This window comes from Anolis carolinensis, unplaced genomic scaffold (assembly GCF_035594765.1).
Source record: "Anolis carolinensis isolate JA03-04 unplaced genomic scaffold, rAnoCar3.1.pri scaffold_13, whole genome shotgun sequence".
Classification (NCBI taxonomy): Eukaryota; Metazoa; Chordata; class Lepidosauria; order Squamata; family Dactyloidae; genus Anolis; species Anolis carolinensis.
The window spans coordinates 14698053-14716962 of NW_026943824.1; the positions used below are offsets into that span (position 1 = coordinate 14698053).

An 18910-nucleotide genomic window follows, 5' to 3' on the forward strand; every position below is an offset into this window, starting at 1 on the left:
AGAAGAGAGCGGGCCATGACTTCCCTCAATCGTGACACTAGACTCCTCTTAATACATAAAAACATCATTTCCACACGTGCCCTACACATTTCGTACACGTGGCCCTAGTTTTGCCTTCCTCCGCCCCTCTGTTGTAAAAACAGTGGCCCAGGGAAGGATGACTGCAGGTGTCCTTTTTGTTCCTGCTGCCCTGAAGCTGGTTCTGGGCGGCCTCTTTCCTTCTTTGTTGTCTTTGGAGGCAGGAGGGACCTCGCCTTGACTCACCCCAACGTGACCCTGTTTGTCGTGTTTTCTAGGTTGCTCTTTCTGGCAAGAGAGCAGGAGATCTTGGACAAAACTGGAGCTTCCCCTCCCAGGAACCCATTTCGAAATCCTGGAAGGTCCCAGATATATTCCCAGTTCTGGCTCTGGTAAGGATGGGCATTGCTTTCCCTCCAGTTGTCTTCTGACCTGGGAATGCTAGCCTGGCTGGAAGTGTCTGGGCAGCATGTTGACCCGGTTAACGCAAGGATTGAGGCGGGAAACCACCTCCTGAGGTCATCGCCCTTGACATCAGCAGCTGGTAGAACTTGCTCCGCATCTTCCTCCATCTCTCGTACTAGGAAAATGAAAAACAGGACTGCTTCCGCCTCCGAAAGCCAAGGAGAGGCTCTGGGACTCCTTCCATCTCCTCATTCTTTGCAAGTGACAAAGAAGGAGGAACAAATGGTGGCTCTATTGGGTCAGAAGGACTCACTCAACTCCTTCCCAACCATTTTTAGGAAGGCATTCCAGAAAAGAGATTGGGAGCCCAGTCCTTGCGTCTGGAGGAACGACATGGTGAGGAGTTAGAAGCCAGTGTTAGAGGAGTTAGAAGACAGCTGAGGCTTGCGTCTGTTTGAGCGCAGAAGCCAGTGTTAGAAGACAACCGAGGCTTGAGTCCGTTTGCGTACAGAAGCCAGTGTTAGGAGTTAGAAGACAGTTGAGGCTTGCGTCTGTTTGAGCGCAAAAGCCAGTGTTAGGAGTAGAAGACAGTTGAGGCTTGCGTCTGTTTGAGCGCAGAAGCCAGTGTTAGAAGACAGCCAAGGCTTGAGTCTGAGTACAGAAGCCAGTGTTAGGAGCTAGAAGACAGTTGAGGCTTGCGTCTGTTTGAGTACAGAAGCCAGTGTTAGGAGCTAGAAAACAGTTGAGGCTTGCGTCTGTTTGAGTACAGAAGCCAGTGTTAGGAGTTAGAAGACAGTTGAGGCTAGAGTCTGTTTGAGTGCAGAAGCCAGTGTTAGGAGCTAGAAGACAGTTGAGGCTTGAGTCTGTTTGAGTGCAGAAGCCAGTGTTAGGAGTTAGAAGACAGTTGAGGTGTGAGTCTGTTTGAGTACAGAAGCCAGTGTTAGGAGTTAGAAGACAGTCGAGGCTTGCGTCTGTTTGAGTACAGAAGCCAGTGTTAGGAGCTAGAAGACAGTTGAGGCTTGAGTCTGTTTGAGTACAGAAGCCAGTTAGGAGTTAGAAGAGAGTTGAGGCTTGAGTCTGTTTGAGTGCAAAAGCCAGTGTTAGGAGCTAGAAGACAGTCGAGGCTTGCGTCTGTTTGTGTACAGAAGCCAGTTAGGAGACAGTCGAGGCTTGCGTCTGTTTGAGTACAGAAGCCAGTATTAGGAGCTAGAAGACAGTCGAGGCTTGCGTCTGTTTGTGTACAGAAGCCAGTGTTAGGAGTTAGGAGACAGTTGAGACTTGAGTCTGTTTGGGTGCAGAAGCCAGTGTTAGGAGCTAGAAGACAGTCGAAGCTTGCGTCTGTTTGAGTACAGAAGCCAGTGTTAGGAGCTAGAAGACAGTCGAGGCTTGCGTCTGTTTGAGTGCAGAAGCCAGTGTTAGGAGCTAGAAGACAGTCGAGGCTTGTGTCTGTTTGAGTGCAAAAGCCAGTGTTAGGAGCTAGAAGACAGTCGAGGCTTGAGTCTGTTTGAGTGCAGAAGCCAGTGAGAGGAGTTAGAAGACAGTTGAGGCTTTAGTCTGTTGGAGTACAGAAGGCAGTGTTAGGAGTTAGAAGACAGTTGAGGCTTGAGTCTGTTTGTGTACAGAAGCCAGTGTTAGGAGTTAGGAGACAGTTGAGGCTTGAGTCTGTTTGAGTGCAGAAGCCAGTGTTAGGAGTTAGGAGACAGTTGAGGCTTGAGTCTGTTTGAGTGCAGAAGGCAGTGTCAGGAGTTAGAAGAGAGTTGAGGATCAGCTTTGAGCATGAGGGAGCCGCCCACCACCCCACCACAGCCCCTCAATGAAGAAGGCGGAAAGTTTCCTGAGAAATGTTTATTCAGTACACCTCTTCACCCCACCTTGGACTTAAGACATTATTTCAGTTATTCCACCTAGAAATAGCAACAACAATGACAAGAAGAAAGGACAGCATGGCTGTTTTGGAAGGAAACAGAGCCTTCTTACTCCACTTGGGTGGGAGTCACAGCAGGGCGGCAAAGAGCCATTCCTCTTACGTGGGAATTTCGAAGTCAAGAAGCGTTCCCTTTCGCTTTCATCCCCCAATTCCCTCCAGAACATCACAGAGACTTTTGAAAGGCAGTGAACGCCCATTTGAGTCCGACTGAAAGGTTCCCGAGAGAGTGATGCTATTTCCTCTACTGGCTGCAAGTCAGGGCAACCCAAGGAGATGCCCATACTCCCTGAGGTCAGCAATGGGATCACTGGGTCCTGACCTCCAAGTTCTCGGCGTAGGCGCCAGAGTGCCGGAGGGTGCTGTAGTTCGGTGGGGGGGTCCGTGGGGCCGGGTTTTCCGGCGGGAGGGGCAGACGCACGGCCGTGTTGAAGGTGGGCAGGTCACCGTCCTCCTCGTTGTCCTCTTCTCGGACGTTGCAGGCCGGGTTGTCGTGGCCCTGGACCCTTGAGCTCCGTCCGGAGACAACTCCTCCCCCCCTCTGCTGCCCTTCCTCCTCCTCCTCTTCCTCATCTTCACCCTTCCGGCCCCGCCACCACTTCTTGGCCTTCTGCCAGTGGCGGCGCAGGATGATGCAGAAGGTGTCGATGAAGAAGACCTCCACAATCTCGATCACGCAGACCACCGAGCAGCTCATCCAGAGGCCCAGCTGGCCACCGAAGTTGGACAGGAGGAGGACCACCTGGCAGGGAAAAGGGCATTTAGTGCGGAGAGGGCATATTGAGACTCAGACCACAGAGATCAGGCAATCCCCTACATTATCCAATTTCCGTAAGGAACGGAAGACCTGGTGGTGTCGGCAGGTTTTTGAGTAATTACATTGGACTACCACCGATTTCTGGGCCTGAATATATTGCACAAGATTTCCCTAGCCTAAAATGATACATTTTAATATATTGGATTTATGGTTCCCGTCCCCTTGATCTGGTCATGTAAGTGTGATTTATTTTTATAATTGTATTATTTTACTTTGTTTAATAATGTGTATTATGTTGTTATGTAATGTTTGTGTTTGCTTTCATGACTGTAAACCGCCATGAGTCCCATCCAGGAGATAGGGTGGTATATAAATAAAGTATTATTATTATTATTACTAGCTGTGCCCGGCCACGCGTTGCTGTGGAGAAGTCTGGTGGTATGGGAAATAAAGTATTGAGGAATTGGTGGTAGTTAAGGTAAAGGGTAAAGGTTTCCCCCTGACATTAAGTCCAGTCATGTCTGACTCTGGGGGTTGGGGCTCATCTCCATTTCTAAGCCGAAGAGCCGGCGAGCAGTACCTATTGATGCACTCACATTTGCATGTTTTTGAACTTCTGGGTTGGCAGAAGCTGGGGCTAACAGTGGGGGCTCTCTCCGCTCCCCCAATTCAAACCTGCGGCCTTTCAGTCCAGAAGTTCTGCAGCTCAGCGCTTTAACACGCTGCGCCACCAGGGGATATTATTTCCTAAAGGTTGTGAATATACAATATTTCTGATTGGTTTTTTTTGTCTGTTGGAGGCAAGTATGAATGCTACAATTAGGCAAAATAATTAGAATGTAATGGCCTTGCTGGATTATATGAGGCCCCTTCTTCACAGCTGGATAAAATGCACACTAAAGTGGATTATATGGCAGTGTGGAGTCAAGATAATCCAGTGCAAAGCAGATAATATAAGATTATAAATGGGTTATATAGCTGTGTGGAAGGGCCTTGAGTCTACACTGCCATATAATCCAGTGCAAATTAGATAATCTGTGGAAGAGGCCTAACTGAGACCTAAGTCTTCCTGTCCCCTGGGCTGAGTCAGTTGCTAGGAGACCAAGTGGGCAGAGATTAGCCCTCTAACTGGCAGCAATTGGATAAAAACAATTATTCCTTTCCCTCTAATTAGGACTTTATTTTTATTTTATTTTTCTTGTATCAATCTAGAGGCGTGATTGATGGGTTGTGTTGTCAAACTTCAAGGTTGGGGGTCCTGTAGTTTTGTTGTTTTGTCAGTCGCCGTGATGCTATCACTCATTTATATATACAGATGATGATGATGATGATGATGATGATGATGATGATGATGATGATGATTATGTGAATATGACCTCTCCAAGGAACAAAGGATTTCAACTCTCCTCCTCGCCCTCCTGCAAGACCAAGAATGGGAGCCAATGTGTCCCTCTCCACTCAGAACTCACATTGTTTGTCGGGTTCTCCTTGATGAACCTCTCATTCAGGTCCTTGTAGAAAACAATAAGGTTTGCCAAGTCCGTCCTGGGGGCGAAACAAAGAATATGGTCAAGGAGAAAGAATGCGGGCAGGGAAACTGAGAAAGAGAGCCCACCTGCCTTTCTTGTGTGGGACTCACTTGTTTAAGGTCTTGTTCTTCATCCTTTGGTCCCAAGAGAGAACGCGGAGCATCCACTCCTTGGGATGAAATAAAATCAGGGTCAGAATGGTCACACTTACTTCGCAAGGCTCCTAATGGTTTATGCGCCAGAAATGCTAAGTATTATGGCTGGGACGCTCACCTCGGAGGCGGTTGAGGGCCACTGGGCCAGGCTGGTGGTGAGTGTCCATTCCTTCAGGCTGCGGAGAGAGGATGCCATTATTTATTTATTTACAGTATTTATATTCCGCCCTTCTTTCTCACCCCGAAGGGGACTCAGGGCGGATTACAATGAACACATATATGGCAACCAACAGACAAACAACATAGAGTATAGACAGACACAGAGGCATTTAACATTTTTCCAGCTTTACGATTACAATGAACACATATATGGCAAACATTCAATGCCAACAGACAAACAACATATATAGACAGACACAGAGGCATTTAACATTTTTTTCCAGCTTCACGATTCCGGCCATAGGGGGAGCTGTTGCTTCACTGTCCACTAGTGCCTGTACTTCCTCATTCCTTTCCTCGTGTTTTGCTGGCAGTTTTAGGATGTTGTAAATTAGTTAAATTAGCCCCCCTGCATAAAGCGTACCTAAATTTCCCTACTTGACAGATGCAACTGTCTTTCAGGGCTGCATAGGTCAACAGCAAGCCAGGCTATTTAATGGTCAGGGGCTTAACCCGACCTGGGCTTCGAACTCATGACCTCTCAGTCAGTAGTGATTTATTGCAGCTGGTTACTAGCCAGCTGCGCCACAGCCCGGCCCCATTAAACAAGGACTAGAGGCTGGAGATCCCGCTGATAAAAGCTGGGATCGGGCCTTACCTGCAGGCTTCCTTGCAGGTCTCCTGGCATCCTAGTTGCTCCTTTACAAACTTCTCATGGAGCTTGTAGTAGCAATACACTGCAGAAGGCAAGGATGGAGGGAGAAGGGTTAAGAAGAGCCGAGGAGAAGTAGACTCCCAGATCATAGAATGGGAGCTAACAGGGACTCACTCCAGTCTGGGTTTTTCTTGTAGTTGCAGAACTGGGCTCCGGCCGGAAGAGGCTGGGCGTATTGGGCACAGCCACAGGTCTTGACCATCAGCTTCTGGAAGCAGGAATGCAGGCAGATCTACAGAGAGAAAGCTGTATAATGTACATTTTTGCTAACCTGTATTCTATGTTATAACGAACACCACACTACTCTACACTCTCACACACGCAAGCACACGTATGTAAGAGGCGAGGGAACACAGTTTGATTTTAGATTTTTAGCTGTCACCAGCCTAAAATGTTTTTAGGATTTTTGTTGTTAAATGTATTTCCCATTCCCTGCCCACACTGTTTCCAACCCTGGCTCTCAAACTGATGTATACTATGAAGCTTTTCCGTGGTATTTAATTGTTGTATTGCTGGAACTACTATGAAGGCTTATTGATAGTAAGATATACTGTAGAGGCTTTTGAAAGTTGAAAAATAGAATAAAAATTATTTTCTGAAAACAGGCAAATGATTACTTCAGAGAGGTACATAAGCGTAAACGGGTACAGAAGTTCTTCAGCTAAACGTAGTTGTATGTTTCAGATTACTTCACTTAGTTTCAATGACTTCCAAACAAACCAGTCTATCTATTGGTCACAAAAACCCTCGCTCTATTTGCTAAGAATAGTCACGAGTTTGACTAACCTAATCTAGGTAGTCCCCTGGGTAGTCTAATCTAGAGTCCTTCTATTAACCAGCCTCTTGAGTTATCTCCCCCAAGAGGTCCAAACTGCCTGACCTATCCTGACCTATCCTCTCCTCTCCAAAACCCAAAACCAAACTCCACTAGAGCTTTTTCCCCCTGCTCTCTAAGACTTGGCTCCTCCCATCTGCTCTGGCCAATCCTAGGAGTCTCTCTAAGCTCCTCCCCTTTTCTAACCACACTCAAGATGACTGCCTGGCATTCCTCTAAAAAATGGAGGACTGCCTCACTCACTGTTGCCCAGGCTTCATTCCTGGCCTAATAGATAAGGTTCACTACATATGTGTATGTTGATTTGCAAGTTTGACAGTACCACTTTGGTGTGGGAGGGGTTATAGACATGTGATTGTACTGAGCATGTTCAGACTCAGGACTCCATTTTGTATTCAGTCTCTGCTATCCACTTCAGTGGAGGTGGATGTGTGTCTGCTTTATACCTCAGTGGAGGTGGAATGCTTATGAATGTCACTTGTTCAAAGAGTTGACTTCTAACAAGGTCATACTTTTCTTGACTAGTGGTTTTCAAAAAGGTAGTCTCCACCTATTCATGGAGATTCACATTTGCCAAATAGATATGACATAATTTCCCCTTTTCTATAAGATTATGATTGTCATTCATTTCCAAAGGGATATGTTCCCAGAGACTGGGCACAGTTATTTCCAAAAGGGAGTCAATAGGTTGCCGGCCACCAAATCTGTAACACCAGTTCGGCCCCTATAGTGACTGGTGCGGCAAGGATCAGGGCCTCTGACCCACCTGCAAAGAGTAGTTCTTGTTGTAGAGGTTATCCACAGGGATGTCTGAGCCGTCCTCCGTGCAGTTGCTGTAGGGCTTGCTGAGCCGCTGAGAGGTGGTCTGGGGGCAGAAGGGTAGAGATCAGCAGGGCGAGGGGTGGACCAGCGTTCTCGTGCCCTCCAACCCAAGGAGAAAACTCAAGGTAACTCACGAAGTGCATCCCGATAGAGGTGGCAGTGCCCGTCTCAATCTCAGTGCCAATGTCCTCGATGAAGGGGTATTCATCCTGGCCGTGGATACCCACCTTTGCCCCCGTGGAGGTCACCAGGAAGGGGTTGTAGTCAGCCTCCTCGATGTGCAGGACTACCTGCAGTCCTGGAGACAGGAGAGAGGAACCGGACAATGGAGGTAAACCAATCAAGCTCTTGCAACATTGGCTTCATCAAAATGCTTATGTGCCACTCTTCTCTGCTATTTAACAGATACACAGACATGGATATTTGTTGTGACTCAGCCTTTGCCTTTGTGTGACTCTGATGAGGATTCTGGAATGCAGTTTCAAGATGATAGGATTCAGGTTCAGGATGAGTTTCAGGATGGGAATTATAGGATTCAGGTGCAGAGTGGTCCTGCTGTGGGAGATGAGGAGCAGGGAGGCTTTCCCATGGGAAGAAATGATGTTGTTAATGATGATGGTTTTCAGGTGCAACATCAGAAATGACGTTAATGATGACGGTTTTCAGGTGCAAGAAGCAGAAAGGGAGAGCAGTTCCCAGCTTGTTTGATAACACTAACGAGCCCTGTGGCCTTGAAAGCGAAAGCAACGAAGCCACATCTTTAGATCGGGCTAGTTGTCTGGAATTTTGGGGGTTGCACAGAAGTCTCAGAATAGCAAATAAAAGGGAGGGCAAAGAGCAAAGAAATGCCTTCATGTTATGCTATTAAAACAGTTTGCTGAGAGAGAAATCTTCGTCAATGCAGTTTCATCAACTTGAATCAAGAACCAAGTCTGCTTTCCTGTATTGTCTTGTAGCCTGGATGTATAGTTTCTGGGACTTTGGCTTTGTTTTAACATTGTTTCATACCTAATGTTTCCAGCCTTGTTTTTGTAACTATCTTTTGGAACCGAACTTGTGCCTTTTATGAACTATCTTCTCCCTATTTCCTAATAAACTACAAAAGACTACTTTTGGTATACAGTCTGGTGTCTTTAGCAAGGTGAAGCTAACCTGAGGTGCGACAATATTCTGCAGGAGTAAACGAAGGGACAGTGATCATTCCCCAGGCCAGGAGTAGAGAGAAAACTGTAGTGTCTCAGAGACCCTCGAGTCATGACCCCGTCGCCATTATGGATCAGACTGAAGAAGATATGGGGTTGGTGCCAATTCTGCCCCCTTCCAGATGTCCCCTGTTGACAGTTTTAGCCCACAGTTAATTACAAAGGCTCTTGAGCCAGAGCCCGGTTCTCCAGAGAGCACTCCTTTTGACCGAAGATTGTTTTGGGAAACATCTCGATCGGAGAAGCAGAATCAGAGAAAAAGCACTAGATTAGCGGAGAGAGCAAGCACTAATTAAGCCAGTTCCCTTGAGAGTTTCCTGGGAGGGTTGTATCTGGCAAGTTGTTGACTTTAGTCCACTTTCCCTTGGGAAAGAGTGTTCAGACCCCTGGCTTGAGGGGAGATTGTAGTCCCATAAAAGTTCTAGGCGCAGACTGACCTTTGCGGTGTTCAACGTGTCAGTTGAGCAATTCACATCGACTCTAGTTTCTGCAGCGCGCTACTCTCGAGTAGACAGGGCGTTGCATCTCGTCTCCCTGCCAAGCCTGGACAGCAATTCAGCTCTATCACGACTAACTTTGCCTTGCCTTATATCCTAGCCTCGGAACTGAAACCTGGAACTCTGTGACAGACCTTGCTATAATCCCCACTCAAACAGCCTAGAAGTTTGAGTGTGTTTCGGTTATCGGATTTAAAACTTTGAACTCTAATACTGGACATCTACTTTCACATTACTGGACTATATTTGACCTTTTCTGAAAGGACTATTGCTGGACTCTATACTCTGCTTATTTTTGTTAGTCTCCTTTATTTCTTTAATCAAGATATTAGATTGTTTATTGGCCTCCGTGTCTGATTCCAGTGCTCACGCTGCCCTGAAGTGTCACAAAAACTAGCATTTGAATACCATCATCTTGTGAAATGCCAGCCATCCAAGCAACCATTTGTCTTTCTGGTGGTGCTCCCCAGCTCCCAGCTTCCTGAGCATGTAAAGAGCGAGCATTTGTCCTGCCCATTGATCCAGTTGGCCCTTACCATTTTCGCTTCCTGCAGTTGACGTTTTGAGGATCACCCCGTCCTTTCCGCTGTTGAAGGTGTAGCAGTTCCCATGCAGCGGGTGATGGAAGGAGGTGAAGTTCCTGCGGAGAAGGAGCCGAGGTTGAATTGGAAGCAAAGCATTGCACTGGGGAAGAGACGTCACAAAGAACTAAACGTATGGACATGTGCTCAGAGACTGGGTACAGTTATTTTCCAAATACACGACCCCATAGTTTCCGATCTAATTGAGGACTGACCTGGCATCGCAAGAAACGCCGTCAAAGGAGCAGCTTAGCAGAAGCTCCTCGGCCGAGTAGCTCATCCTCTCCTTCTCCTCCGGATCAATCTGCGCCATGATGTTCATATAGTGCAGCTTGTACCACTCCTGGATGGCATTGACCCCGGAGCTGAACTTGTAGACGGCACAGTCGGTGTTGTTTTTGGAGTCACACTGGAAAGGAAGGAAGGAAGGAAGGAAGAAAAGATGTCCATCCAGCCTGGGTTAAACACCCTAAATCAGGGGTCCTCAAACATTTTAAGTGGAGAGCCAATTCACAACCCCTCAGGCTGTTAGGGGACCGGACTAGGATGAAATAGTAAAAAATTAGGATTGTACTTGTGTTCCTTCAAGTCATTTCAGACTTAGGCAAACCCTAACATAAGACCATAGGCAAGGAAGGTGACCTCCAGAAGCCATCTAGATGGTCTCATAAGGCCATAGCTAAGAAAAGAGACCTTCAGAGACCATCTAGATAGTCTCATAAGACCATAGGTAAGGAAAGGGACCCCCAAAGGCCATCTAGACGGTCTCATAGGACCATAGGCAAGGAAAGTGACCTCCAAAAGCCATCTAGATGGTCTCATAAGGCCATAGCCAAGAAAAGAGACCTTCAAAGACCATCTAGACGATCTCATAAAACCATAGGTAAGGAAAGGGACCCTCAAAGGCCATCTACACGGTTTCATAAGACCATAGGCAAGGAAAGTGACCTCCAAAAGCCATCTAGGTGGTCTCATAAGGCCATAAGTAAGCAAAGAGACCTCCAAAGACTATCTAGATGATCTCATAAGACCATAGATAGGCAAAGACACCTCCAAAGACCAGGTAGACTTAGGTCAACTCTAAGTCTTAAGTTTAGGACAGGGGCCAGCTCAATGACCTTGGAGGGCCGCATCCGGCCCCCGGACCTTAGTTTGGGGACCCCTGCCCTAAATCATAGAATCATGGAATGTTAGAGCCCTCTAGTCCAACCCTATTCATGTCAAGGAGGAAAAGCTAAATCCAATCCCTCCGACAGATAGCCTGAAAAGTGCCCAAGGAAGTGCCACTGTTGAACATCTCTTCTACTCCTAATGAAAGGAGCTCCTCTTCAGCCACAGCTTCCCTTTCCAGAGCAATGCTGAGCCAAAGAGCAGCAGAAGTAGAACTCAAGCTAAAACTACAAATGCCAATCCGTTCCAGGCTGGGCAGCTTTCTGTGGCCAACTCCCTCTCGACTCAATGTGCCCAACTTTTTCAAACCCAGGACCCCTTGGGCTAGCTATAAAGTATCCAATTGATATTGCTCCTTACCAGCTGGAAGCCCACTTCAGGGTTGTTGACATTCACGATACTGGAGCTCCCCGGGAAGATGCTGGCATCGGCCCGACGCTTGTAGCCGGAGGAAGAGGAGGAGCGGTTTCTGGGCCTGGCCTCGAACTCGTTGGCCATCAGGAGAGGAAAGAGCTTGAGAAAGCCTCCCTTTGCGCTTTCTTCACTTTCTTCGGGGCCCAAGTCGCGCCGCTCCCGGATTGGGCTCCCCGAGAAGTTGTAGAGCAGCTCCAGCGCCATCTCCGTCTCCCTGTCCAGCTCTGACAGGTGCTCTTTGATGGCGCTGTACCTGCGGGAAGGGAAACATAGTGATAACGGACCAGTCTCCACCCAAGACCCAAATGTTTAGGTCGGTCTTCTTCTGAGATGGACAGCTGTTGCCTCCCAGGTGGCTCTGGCTTTTAGCCCAAAACTTAAAGGATCCTCCCAAGATGAGGAGGGGGATAAGAGGTGGAAGGGACCCCAAGGGCCATCCAGTCCAACCCTTTACCAAATAATAATAATAATAATAATAATAATAATAATAATAAATGTTAAAAAACAAAGTATGGATTGTCGGTGTAGCAATCCCAGGTGACAGCAGGACTGAGGAGAAACAACTGGAAAAGCTGACATGATATGAGGATTTAAAGATCGAATTACAAGGACTCTGGCACAAGCCAGTCAAGTTGGCCCCAGTGGTGATCGGCACACTGGGTGCAGTGCCTAAAGACCTTGGCCTCCACTTAAACACAATCGGCGCTGACAAAATCCCCACCTGCCAGCTGCAGAAGGCCACCTTACTGGGATCTGCTCAATTTGCCAATACATCACACAGTCCTAGACTCTTGGGAAGTGTCCGACGTGTGATTCAATACAACAGCCAGCAGAGTGTCTGCTGTGGACTCATCTTGTTGTGTTTCAAATAATAATAATAGGGAACACAACACACCAGACATCACAGTTGTGGAAAAGAAAAAGGTTTGGATCATTGATGTTGCCATCCCAGGTGACAGTCGCATTGACGAAAAACAATAGGAAAAACTCAGCCGCTATCAGGACCTCAAGATTGAACTTCAAAGACTCTGGCAGAAACCAGTGCAGGTGGTCCCGGTGGTGATGGACACACTGGGTGCCGTGCCAAAAGATCTCAGCCGGCATTTGGAAACAATAGACATTGACAAAATTACGATCTGTCAACTGCAAAAGGCCACCCTACTGGGATCTGCATGCATCATCTGAAAGTACATCACACAGTCCTAGACACTTGGGAAGTGTTCGACTTTTGATTTTGTGAAACAAAATCCAGCATATCTATCTTGTTTGCTGTGTCATACAATAATAATAATAATAATAATAATAATAATAATAATAATAATAATAATGATGAACTTTCCATGCAATGCTTTGTTGTGCCAGCTGTCAACTCTAGTTTGCAGTGCGGTTTTCTTGTACTGATTTATTGTCTGCTGTGCTTTGAGGAGTTTCTGATTTTTGACTTCAATCAAAGCATTTGGAAACAATAGACACTGACAAAATTACGACCTTCCAACTGCAAAAGGCCACCTGACTGGATTCTGCATGCATCATCCGAAAATACATCACACAGTCCTAAACGCTTGAGAAGTGTTCGACTTGTGATTTTGTGATACGAAACCCAGCAAATAGATCTTGTTTGCTGTGTCATACTATGTTGTTGTGTCAACAACAACAATAACCCCAGAGGCTATCCAGTCTAATAACAATAACAATGGGTTGCTGTGAGTTTTCCAGGCTGCAGGACAATGTTCCAGAAGTATTTGCTCCTGATGTTTCGCCTGCATCTACGGCAGGCATCCTCAGAGGTTGTGAGGTATGGATCTGCTTTGCCCAGAACGGGACGCATTGCTCCTTGGCTAGAATTTCCTTAAAATTCAGAATAAGGGGTGTGAATCAGGTGCCACTCACTTGTAAGGGTTGATGTTGCAGATGGTGACGGCCGGGAAGGGCAGCTTGTGGAACTGGACGGTGACGGAGACGGAGGCCACGTAGTAGTTCATGACCAACTGGGCGCAGTACCAGAGGATGAGACCTACGGCCACCAGCGTCAGAAGGATCCACAAGGCACGGCGCAGGCGGCCCCGCGAGACCACGATGCGCCGGCAGCCGTGCGTGTTGGTGTTCATGCAGTACCACTGCATCAGCTCCCGCAGCGTGGGTGCTTGGGGCCCCGTCATTGGGAGCGCTTGCTTGATGGTGGCCTTCAGCTTCTCCGCCGGAGCCATGGTCACCGGTGCACAAGAGTCTCTGCTCTTCTGCAGGCGGATCTCTATTCAGGAGCAGAGGGGAAAACAAAGGCATTACAATAGGCGCTTAGTGAACCCCCGCTGGGATGGCTAGGTGACTTGAGAGTCACTATGGAAAACAAGCCTCACACTATGACCCAGGCATGGGACACTGAAGAAGGAGACAGAAGGCCTGATCCAGACAGCTGGCACAACAAAACATTGCATGGAAAGTTCCTTGACAAAATTGAAGGAAAAGCTGATAAGGAGAAGACCTGGCTCTGGCTCACGAATGGGACCCTGAAGAAGGAGACAGAAGGCCTGATCCTTGCAGCCCAGGAGCAAGACATCAGAACAAACGCAATTCAGGCCAAGATCGAAAAATCAGCTGATGACCCAAAATGCAGACTGTGCAAGGAAACCGACGAAACCATTGATCATATCCTCAGCTGCTGTAAGAAAATCGCACATACAGACTACAAACAGAGGCATAACCATGTGGCCCAAATGATTCATTGGAACTTATGCCTCAAGTACCACCTCCCAGCAGCAAAGAACTGGTGGGATCACAAACCTGCAAAAGTCTTGGAAAATGAGCACGCAAAAATACTGTGGGACTTCCGAATCCAGACTGACAAAGTTCTGGAACACAACACACCAGACATCACAGTTGTGGAAAAGAAAAAGGTTTGGATCATTGATGTTGCCATCCCAGGTGACAGTCGCATTGACGAAAAACAACAGGAAAAACTCAGCCGCTATCAGGACCTCAAGATTGAACTTCAAAGACTCTGGCAGAAACCAGTGCAGGTGGTCCCAGTGGTGATGGGCACACTGGGTGCCGTGCCAAAAGATCTCAGCCGGCATTTGGAAACAATAGACGTTGACAAAATCACGATCTGCCAACTGCAAAAGGCCACCCGACTGGGATCTGGAAGCATCATCCGAAAATACATCACACAGTCCTAGACACTTGGGAAGTGTTCGACTTGTGATTTTGTGATATAAAATCCGGCATATCTATCTTGTTTGCTGTGTCATAATAATAATAATAATAATAATAATAATAATAATAATAATAATAATAATAATAATTGTTATCTTTTCCTTAAACCATGACCACACTGGGGATCGGTCAATGCCAGATAAATGTCACTCCTGGTTATTTGAGCGTCACTATCAAACTATACCCCTGACCATATCGTTGTTGTTGTTGTTGTTATTGACTCTCGCTTAAACCATGCTCCCCCCTCCAGACTGTTAAGTAATGATGGATAAATGTTGCTCCTGGTTGTTGTTTGAGAGTACTGGAATCAAAGGGTCCTTCCAGACAAGCCCTATATCCCAGGATCTGATCCCAGGTTTTCTGTTTATCCCAGATTATTAGGCAGTGTGGACTCATATAATCCAGTTTAAAGTAGAAAACCTGGGATCTGATCCTGGGATATAGAGCCTGTCTGGAAGGGCCCATGGAGTTAGAAGAGACCCAAAGGCCCCAGTCTAACCCCCTTCCAGGGAAAGTACAGTCAAAGCCCTCCAGACAGATGCCCATCCAGTCTAGCCTCATAGATGTTAGCAGTCTCATGTAGAAATAGGGCTATATAACTCAGAAGCTCCTAGAATTGGAAAAGAGCCCAAAATGTCATCCAGGAGACTCCCTTTTGCTGGGCAGGAAAAGCACAATCAAAGCCCTCCCAACAGATGGCCATCCAATCCACAACAACAATATCAACAATGAGAAGGCAGCAAAGAAGATTTCCGCCTTCTTCCTTCCGACTCAGGCCATGTAAGCCGCCTGAGTCCCTTTTTGGGAGATGGTGGCAGGATATAAATGAAGTTATTATTGTCCAAGGCTTTCATGTCTGGAATCACTGGGTTGCTGTGAGTTTTCCAGGATGTCTGGCCATGTTCCAGAAGCATTCTCTCCTGACGTTTCGCCCACATCTATGGCAGGCATCCTCAGAAGTTGTGAGGTCTGTTGGAAATTAGGCAAGTGGGGTTTATATAACTGTGGAATAATGTCCAGGGCCGGCCCAAGGTAATTTTCAAGTGTAAGCGAACAGAATTTTGCCCCCCCCCAAAAACCAACCACTGAAAAATAAAAGCGTTGGATAAGCGAAAATGTTGGATAATAAGGAGGGATTAAGGAAAAGCCTAAATAAAGAACAACACTCTGAAAACAGGGGAAATCCAGACAGCAAACAATCAGGGCCAGCTAACACTTCCCAATCAAGGATGCCCCCAGGGAGGAAGCAGCCAGGCTTTGAATCTGCAAGGCCATTAAATGCTAACCAAGCTGGCCAACTGCAACGTCCAATGTGGGAGAGAGAACCCATGCCTGTTGGAGGCAATGTTGCCATTGGCCAGCTTGATTAGCATTGAATGGCCTTGCAGCTTCAAAGCCTGCCTGCTTCCTTCCTGGGGGAAAATCCTTTGTTGGGAGGTGTTAACTGGCCCTGATTGTTTCATGCTGGACCACCCTAACAACCACCGTGTCAGACTTACAAAGAGAAGCCATTGAAACCTACAAGCATGTGGACAATTTCAACAGAAAGGAAGAAAACATGAAAATGAACACAATCTGGCTCCCAGTATTTAAAAACTCTAAAATCGGGACAGTAAGTAAAGAACACCACTCAGAAAACAAGAGAATTCCAGACAGTAAACAATTAGGGCCAATTAACACCTCCCAACAAAGGATTCCCCCAGGCAGAAAGCAGCTAGGCTTTGAAGCTGCAATGCCATTCAATGCTAATCAAGCTGGCCAATGGCCTCAAGCAGATAAGAGTTCTTCTCCCACCCTGGACCAGGGCTGTAGCCAAGGGGGGTGGGGTGGATTAGGGGTTCAACCCCCCTTGAAAAAATTGAAGTTTTTTAAAAAATGGTTTATTCATGAATTTAAACTGATTAACCAAATTCCCATGAGTGTCCACTGAAGTTTATCGATGGGGCCTGATTTCTACATTATTTTGCATTATAGAACTAAAAAAAAAAAAGTTTCCCCCCCCCCCCCCCCCAAAAAAAAAAATCTTTCTGGCTATGGCCCTGCCCTGGACAGATATATAAACCCCACTTGCCAAGTTTCCAACAGATCTCACAACCTCTGAGGATGCCTTCCATAGATGCGAGCGAAACGTCAGGGGAGAATGCTTCTGGAACATGGCCATACAGCCCGGAAAACTCACAGCAACCCTGTGATTCCAGCCATGAAAGCCATTGACAACACAAAGTTGTTACAGTAGAGTAACAACATTCACACTTGCATCCAATAGACAAGAGTTCTTTCTCCCACCCTGAGCATTATTCCACAGATATATAAACCCCACTTGCCAAGTTTCCAACAGACCTCACAACCTCTGAGGATGCCTGCCATAGATGTGGGTGAAACGTCAGGAGAGAATGCTTCTGGAACATGGTTAGACAGCGCAGAAAATTCACAGCCCACAGTTATTATTTATTACAGTAGAGTCTCACTTATCCAAGCTAAACGGGCCAGCAGAAGCTTGGATAAGCCAATATCTTGGATAATTAGGAAAGATTAAGGAAAAGCCTATTAAACATCAAATTAGGTTATGGTTTTACAAATTAAGCACCAAAACATCATGTTATACAACAAATTTGACAGAAAAAGCAGTTCAATGTGCAGTAATGTTGTTATGTTGTACAAATTTAGCACCAAAATATCATGATACAGTAGAGTCTCACTTATCCAAGCCTCGCTTATCCAAGTTTCTGGATTATCCAAGCCATTTTTGTAGTCAATGTTTTCAATACATCGTGATATTTTGGTGCTAAATTCGTAAATAAAGTAATTACAACATAGCATTACTGCGTATTAAACTACTTTTTCTGTCAAATTTGTTGTATAACATGATGTTTTGGTTCTTAATTTGTAAAATCATAGCCTAATTTGATGTTTAATAGGAGTTTCCTTAATCCCTCCTTATTATCCAAGATATTTGCTTATCCAACATTCTGCTGGCCCGTTTATGTTGGATAAGTGAGACTCTACTGTAGTTACAGTAGAGTAACAACATTCACACTTGCATCCAATAGACAAGAGTTCTTTCTCCCACCCTGGGCATTATTCCATAGATACAGTAGAGTCTCACTTATCCAACATAAACGGGCCGGCAGAATGTTGGATAAGCGAATATGTTGGATAATAAGGAGGCATTAAGGAAAAGCCTATTAAACATCAAATTAGGTTATGATTTTACAAATGAAGCACCAAAACATCATGTTAGACAACAAATTTGGCAGAAAACGTAGTTCAATACACAGTAATGCTATGTAATAATTACTGTATTTATGAATTTAGCACCAAAATATCACGCTATATTGAAAACATTGACTCCAAAAATGCGTTGGATAATCCAGAACGTTGGATAAGCGAGTGTTGGATAAGTGAGACTCTACTGTATATAAACCCCACTTGCCAAGTTTCCAACAGACCTCACAACCTCTGAGGATGCCTTCCATAGATGTGGGCGAAACGTCAGGAGAGAATGCTTCTGGAACATGGGGTTGTTGTATGTCTTTCGGGCTGTGTGGCCATGTTCCAGAAGCATTCTCTCCTGACGTTTCGCCCACATCTATGGCAGGCATCCTCAGAGGTTGTGAGGTATATACCTCACAACCTCTGAGGATGCCTGCCATAGATGTGGGCGAAACGTCAGGAGAGAATGCTTCTGGAACATGGCCACACAGCCCGAAAGACATACAACAACCCTGTGATCCCGGCCATGAAAGCCTTCGACAACACTTCTGGAACATGGTTAGACAGCGCAGAAAATTCATAGCCCACAAAGTTATTATTTATTATAATTATTCCTTCTATCTTTCCTAACTTCCTTCTATCTTTCCCTTCCTCCTTCTGCCTTTCCCCCTTCTTTTCTTTCTACCTTCCCTGCTATGTTTCTTCTCCTTCTTGCCTTCCTTCTAGCTATCCTTCTATCCTTCCCTTTCGCCTTCTCTTCTACTTCTCATTCTATCTTTCCTCTCCTTCCTTCAGCATTTCCTTCTATTTTTTTCCATCCCATTCTTCTCGCCCAAGTAAAGGCAGCCTCGACGGGGCTCCCATCCACCTCTTACCTGGCCGAGCTCTGGACTGAAAGAAGAGACAGAGGAGGAGCGAGCAAGGCGGATGCCGCCCCTGCAGATGCGCCGCCTGAGCCCGCCCTGGCCTTGCTCTTCCCTCCGCTTTGGGCTGCGGTCTTGGGCGCCCTCTGCCGCACCTTGTACATGCAATGCGTAGTCCAGGGGTCCTCAAACTTTTTAAGCCGAGGGCCGGTCCACAATCCTTCAGACTGTTGAGGGGCCGGATTATCATTTGAAAAAAAATATACAAACAAATTCCGATGCACACTGCACATGGCTTATTTGTAGTGCAAAAACAACAACAACAACAACAACAACAACAACAACAACAAGAAGAACAATGAAAGAACAATACATTATTTAAAAATAAAAACAATTTTATCCAACATACATTTATCAGGATTTCAATGGGAAGTGTGG

The 18910-nt window shown here is 46.3% G+C and overlaps 1 protein-coding gene across 1 annotated transcript; it reads right to left on the bottom strand.

Moving 5' to 3' along the window:
* Positions 1-1488: 1488 nt before the first annotated feature.
* LOC103282494 (amiloride-sensitive sodium channel subunit gamma) lies at positions 1489-18571 on the bottom strand. The gene is made up of 13 exons (XM_062964319.1): positions 18485-18571; positions 13074-13434; positions 11130-11436; positions 9815-10008; positions 9555-9658; positions 7454-7617; positions 7264-7362; positions 5777-5894; positions 5606-5684; positions 4907-4964; positions 4744-4802; positions 4574-4649; positions 1489-3089 (listed from the first exon to the last, which is right to left on the bottom strand). The coding sequence occupies exons 2-13, from the start codon at positions 13388-13390 to the stop codon at positions 2655-2657; spliced, it is 2010 nt and encodes a 669-aa protein (XP_062820389.1). The 5' UTR covers positions 13391-13434; positions 18485-18571; the 3' UTR covers positions 1489-2654.
* Between the last annotated feature and the right edge of the window lie 339 nt (positions 18572-18910).

What these genes read in the sequence shown, in the direction of transcription:
- LOC103282494 (XM_062964319.1), bottom strand. Translation starts at nt 13,390, where the DNA reads ATGGCTCCGGCGGAGAAGCTGAAGGCCACCATCAAGCAAGCGCTCCCA. An exon ending in CAAGAAAAACCCAGACTGGA is followed by an intron (nt 5,685 to 5,776) that starts GTGAGTCCCTGT and finishes TGCCTTCTGCAG; the next exon opens with TGTATTGCTACTACAAGCTC. An exon ending in ACCTGCAAGGAAGCCTGCAG is followed by an intron (nt 4,965 to 5,605) that starts GTAAGGCCCGAT and finishes CTCTCTCCGCAG; the next exon opens with CCTGAAGGAATGGACACTCA.